This window comes from Setaria italica, chromosome II (assembly GCF_000263155.2).
Source record: "Setaria italica strain Yugu1 chromosome II, Setaria_italica_v2.0, whole genome shotgun sequence".
In the NCBI taxonomy this organism is placed as follows: Eukaryota; Viridiplantae; Streptophyta; class Magnoliopsida; order Poales; family Poaceae; genus Setaria; species Setaria italica.
Window position 1 is genome coordinate 3,785,289 of NC_028451.1, and position 5,430 is coordinate 3,790,718.

General features: G+C 43.8%; 1 protein-coding gene across 2 annotated transcripts; it reads right to left on the bottom strand.

The window, feature by feature from the left end:
* Positions 1 to 217: 217 nt before the first annotated feature.
* LOC101774385 (keratin, type II cytoskeletal 3) lies at positions 218 to 3,561 on the bottom strand. 2 transcript variants are annotated; one of them, XM_012843821.2, is made up of 4 exons: positions 2,977 to 3,561; positions 1,055 to 1,414; positions 919 to 972; positions 218 to 814 (listed from the first exon to the last, which is right to left on the bottom strand). In XM_012843821.2, the coding sequence occupies exons 1-4, from the start codon at positions 3,529 to 3,531 to the stop codon at positions 770 to 772; spliced, it is 1,014 nt and encodes a 337-aa protein (XP_012699275.2). In that variant the 5' UTR covers positions 3,532 to 3,561; the 3' UTR covers positions 218 to 769. The 2 variants fall into 2 exon arrangements, with proteins under 2 accessions (XP_012699275.2, XP_004955584.2); XM_004955527.3 differs by having other exon boundaries at positions 906 to 972.
* Positions 3,562 to 5,430: the final 1,869 nt, after the last annotated feature.

Here is a 5,430-nt window from a genome sequence, read left to right on the forward strand (position 1 = left end):
ATACAAGATTTGTGAGAGAGGAGTACAAAGGAATAGTATGACATAGGGCTACGCTACATGTAATTGCTGCGACGTGCATCCTACTTTAATGAAAGACTAAACAGGTTGAAAGCATGCTGCAGCTGACACAAGTGTCAGGCACGGCTTACAGACGCAATCAAAACGAAATATCACGATTACGCCTGGCAGCTTAGGGGAACACACAGGGCAACCCATGAACAAAACGAAAGCTTTATACATGTGTCTAGTGGGTGAGGATCAAATACCAGCCGTGTTTAGGAAGCAAAGAAAATTCAAACGAAGGAGCTCCTCAACGAAAGTACGGCATATTTCAAGCAAGAAGATAAGGGTATATAGCGTACAGTAACGCAACGGCATGTCACCACCACCCTGAGCACTTCAGCTTCAATGAACAGTCAAAATAAGCTTCTAGCATGTCACTACTTGCAACATGACAGCGAATAAACTCAGCTCAACCTTAGAGTGTTTTTGGATTACCGCAAAGTCAGCGGAGTTCTTGCTCGATGATTTGTGTAAATATTCCCAAGATCCCTCAAAAAGAGCAGTCACTATTTCTCACAAGATGATCTTTTTTACTCCTTGCGTCTTGAACACCACCGCCTTAGCCTTGGCCACCGCCCTTGGCCCATTCTAGACCACAACCCTTGCCTTAACCTTGTCCACTCTTGGCTCATCCTTGACCCCCATCCTTGCCTTAGCCTTGTGCATCCTTGCCGGGCTTTTGACCACATTGACCCCCATCCTTGCCTTAGCCTTGTGCATCCTTGCCGGGTTTTTGACCACATTGAGAGATCTGCGGGTACAACATTTTGTGACACTAAAGGTGAGAATTATATGAGGGGTACAACAAAGAATGTATTAGAAAACTATAATGAAGGAATTACTTTTTGGAAGTACCCGACTATCTCTGTTTTCCTCTTTAGAAGCCACACGTGTTATAGCCAGTACCACCTGTAGAATAAATCTAAATTATCATCCAAAAGCAAAAAAAAAAAAAAAAGACAATGCTATTGTGGAATGTTTGAAGACTCACCCAACCCCAAGCCATGATATGTCCTATAGCAAGAATAGCTTCCATTGAAATTAGCCATTGTAAGTTTGCTAGTGAGCTTGGTTGCAGAAGGTACAGATAATAGATCACAAAAGAGCAAAAGATTGTAAGGCTAAAGTGCGCAATGTTTCGGACATACGCTCTTTGCCTACGATCCCATCCACCATGAAAGCTCATGTGAAATCCAATGCTTAATAATCCCCAACACATTCCGAAAGCTTTCCACATGATGGTGTTTTCGATTTCTTTGGCCTCTAGGACAGTGTTTATAGGACCAATGAAGCTAAGGGGACCAAATAGCAGTACACCATATATGATCTTGGCAATTTTCAGACCTTTATCCTAGAAGAAAATAAAAAGATTAATTAGTTTGCCTCAAACAGTTGACAATTATTGTAGATTGAAAAAAAATGACATGCACATCATCACATAATCATGGACTTATCACATTCTATAACTGCTAGATGTGGTGGAAACTGCACTATATATATCACTCTATCAACACCATGATCAATCACTTCTCTCTCAAATGATTTGTATCTACTACTGGTGAGACCCAGCTCACCAAATATTGTTTCTCCCAGCAAGTTTGCTTTCCGTCAAGGATAGAACCATTCAAATTTCCATGCAGCCATGCTTTATTTTTCACATGCACGAGCTCTAGCTACATTTATTATTTCTTCCCTAGTCCCTACAAAGCCACACCCGAATTCTTTATTAATTACACCAAGGTGATTACGATAATTTATGTATTTGGTATGCTTTAATCAATTTACCACATGGTGATGCACAATGTAAGGTTGAGGTACTGTTCCATTCCATTAGCTAACATATCCATCAGAAGCAACTACAAAAGTGGATCGCTGGATGTGTATGTGGCTGTGTTAGGTATTGTGTTAGTTCTATTCGCACTCCCTATCATATGAATGTACATTTTGAGTAGAAGAGATCACAGCATAGAGCATAAAGAGCTAGGCAACGAAATAGCTAGCAAAGTAGAAGAGATCATCGCTGCTGCTAAAGCAGCATGCAGTAATGACAAGAATGATTGTCTCCAACTTAAATGCATAATCATATCTGTTCCTACTATAAGATAAGTTCAATATATATGCCCACCAAGATCTCTATATTCCATACTGCTTTTCTCACCAATTTCGTCAGTGATGCAAGAAGAGTGATGTTTCTAAAGCTGTGATATTTCTGCTTTGATCTTGCACAACTCAAATGCACAGGACTTCACAGTTGGACCAGGAAAATTCAATACATAGGCTGTCTGATATCAAATTATGAAAATTAGGATACTTTTCAGATAATAATCTGTGTTCAAGATATCTACAATATGCATGTCATGTTTGCCATCTTGCACAACTCTAAGCTATGTATCCCTATTTTTTTTAATCAAACATAGATCCATGACTAATTCAGCATTGATTCTACATGTAGATGCCAAGTCCCCAAACTTGCTTGTCTTAATACAGCCTTACAATTTTATAAAGTTCCATTCCTTCAAACAGTATTACAAAGATAAGTTCCATTTATAATGGTTGGCCATCCCTTCAAATATGACACCGTCACTCCAATTATGCAATGTGCATGGCCGTTTAGGCGAACAGTGGTAGATGGGTTCTACCTGGATAGGTGAGTGCTAGTTTACCCTGATGCTGCACTTATCGTGACCCACCTTGTTTTGAGCATAATACAGAAACACAATCAAGCACATGAGGCTGCCTCACAACAAATACAAAAACAGGATGACAAACTAGTTATTTGCACAAGCGCCTAAAAAAGGTGAAATATTCTTCACATCTTCTTGAGGTTAGGTGTCCGTCCGACGAACAATGCATATATGCGATTGGATTATGAAATTGTTCGGAAAAATGTGCAGGCCGTGGAAACCAGCGTACCTCTTTCGGCTCCGCCTCTTCTTTGTACTGCTTGAAGTTGGGGATGAACACGACGGGCACGGGCATCAAGTACGGTCCTCCAGCGTGGCCGCGCCCACCTGGGTCTCCTCCCTCGCCGCCGCGCCCACCCGGGTCTCCTCCCTCGCCGCCGCGCCCACCCGGGTCTCCTCCCTCGCCGCCGCGCCCCGCCACCGGATGCCCCGCGCCGCCGCGCCCCGCCACGAACTGCCCCGCGCCGCCGCCAACCATGAAACCCTCTCCGACGCGGAGATCACCCCCAGCACCCAACGCAGCAAGCAGCGCCGCCATCTCCAAAGCAACCTCCGGCACGCCGCCTCCGGCAGAGCTCTCCCCCGCAGCACTTGTCCCGGCCGCCGATTGGGCCCCCGCCAGCCTCACGACTCTCCACTCGGCGGCCGCGGATGCGGGGGGCATCAGGATGGTCCACCCGCCGCCGCCGACGCCTCCAGTGAGAGCGACGCCTCCGGCCGCCGCCGCCGCCGCCGCCGCCGCGACCGGAGCCGGAGGCGGCGCCTCGTTCGCCGCGTCGGCCATTTCCAAACCCTATGCTTCTAGAAAGTTCGGGTTCGAGCGAAAGCCCGACGCGAGTGCCGACAAGTTGTGACTGTCCGGTGGGGCCAAAGTGTACAAACACTCACTGACATGTGGTCCATTCGGGCACTAGGAAGCAGGCAGAGCTGTATATGCCAGTGGAGGGATGCGGCGAATCGCCATCGTGCTGATAAATTAAAAGCCCCACACTTGCCTACGTCCCATATTAAACCCAACAGCTCACGGTCAAATGTACCAGCCAGCTGCATTGTACACCCAACGGTTCAGCCATCCACCACGAGCGAGAGGACCGTTTGGTAACTTTTGCTTATTTGTTTATTTTTAAGTACGTGTCACATCGAATGTTTGATACAAAACTCATTAGGAGTATTAAACGTAGACTATTTACAAAATTCATTACATAAGTGGAGGCTAAACGGCGAGACGAATCTATTAAGTCTAATTAATCCATCATTAGCAAATATTTACTGTAGCAACATATTATCAAATCATGGACTAATTAGGCTTAATAGATTCATCTCGCCGTTTAGCCTCCACTTATGTAATGGGTTTTGTAAATAGTCTACGTTTAATACTTCTAATTAGTATCTAAACACGGGTGCTAAAAATAAGCAAAGAAACCAAACCAGGCCTGAAATGTTCTCGTGTCTTCGTGAAACGTGGCGCATGGTTGCCTTCCCTGATTTTTTTATAAATTATATAATGTTGTAATCCATCTGTTCCATGTACGTAGGGGCAATATTATCATTTCCTAATTCCTATCCATACTAATTTTATGTTCAAATTCTAAGAGTGCATTTATACTTAGGACGGAGGGAGTATCAGAAAACTTTCATACTGCATGGTGTACCAATATTTTAGGGTGAGTGTTCCTATGTGTATATGAACCCATGCATTTGTATCATGTTTTATATTGGATTAAATTAAAAATAAAATTGCTAATTGTTCCAAAAGTTTTACCGCCAAAATGGTCCTCTAACAATAATGTCCAAATAATTTAGCATGCCCCATAAATTGGTGTTGGCACGTGTTGTAAGATATTAGTATAATATAAAAGATATTAATTGAGGTATTTTTATGTCCTATAATGTCCAAATAATTTAGAGACTAATATATTTTTAATTGAATAGATAAAAGCTAATACAAAAGGTGATTAGTAGTATCTTGCCACACGCTTTAAGCGTTTATACATGGACATGCAAGGACATTAGTTATTTTCTGACGTTGACCAAAGCTGGATCAACTTGATAACAATCGCCCAACCATATAATAGAGTTACATTCTCGAGCAACAATTTACTCAACAGACACCTGACAATTTTTTTAATCGCGCAGCTAGTGGCGAAGTTAGAGTAAATTGGAGGGAGGTGCACTTGCCTTATGGTGCATAGAGTTTGATCATGAATGGTGCATATATGGTGAAAAATTAAACATATTCACTATTTTTTCATTTTTTAGGGGTACATTAGCACCCCTAATTACTATATACCTCCGCCCCTACGCGCAGCTAGCTAAGCAAATTTGTAGGCTAATTGCCAAAAATTATAAATAAGAGCAATGATATAGCCCCCCTGCTGACACGTACGACAAAGCAAGAACAACGGTCCCTTGATGAACGGTGCATTATATGGCCGTCCGTGTGAGTGAATCCTGAACAGTTGCCTCGTCGTTACCTCTCGATTGCGCTTGGAAGTTGGAACCATGGAGGGCGAGCTTTTCTGCGTGCAATAATCTGGCTTCACTACTCGACAAGGGAATGAGGAACCTCGCGCCGCCGTTTCTCCTCGTCTCACTGCCTCCGGGGGGTCACCCTTGCTGGCTTGTTGCCTCCTGCCACGTACGTTGGTGGTTTGCGGCGAGACCCAAACGCATTGGCCGGCGA

Coding starts and splice junctions, on each gene's coding strand:
- LOC101774385 (XM_004955527.3), bottom strand. CDS start 3,531: ATGGCCGACGCGGCGAACGAGGCGCCGCCTCCGGCTCCGGTCGCGGCG. Junction 973..1,054: donor ATATCATGGCTTGGGGTTGG/GTGAGTCTTCAA, acceptor TTTATTCTACAG/GTGGTACTGGCTATAACACG. Junction 815..905: donor TAGTCGGGTACTTCCAAAAA/GTAATTCCTTCA, acceptor TTGTACCCGCAG/ATCTCTCAATGTGGTCAAAA.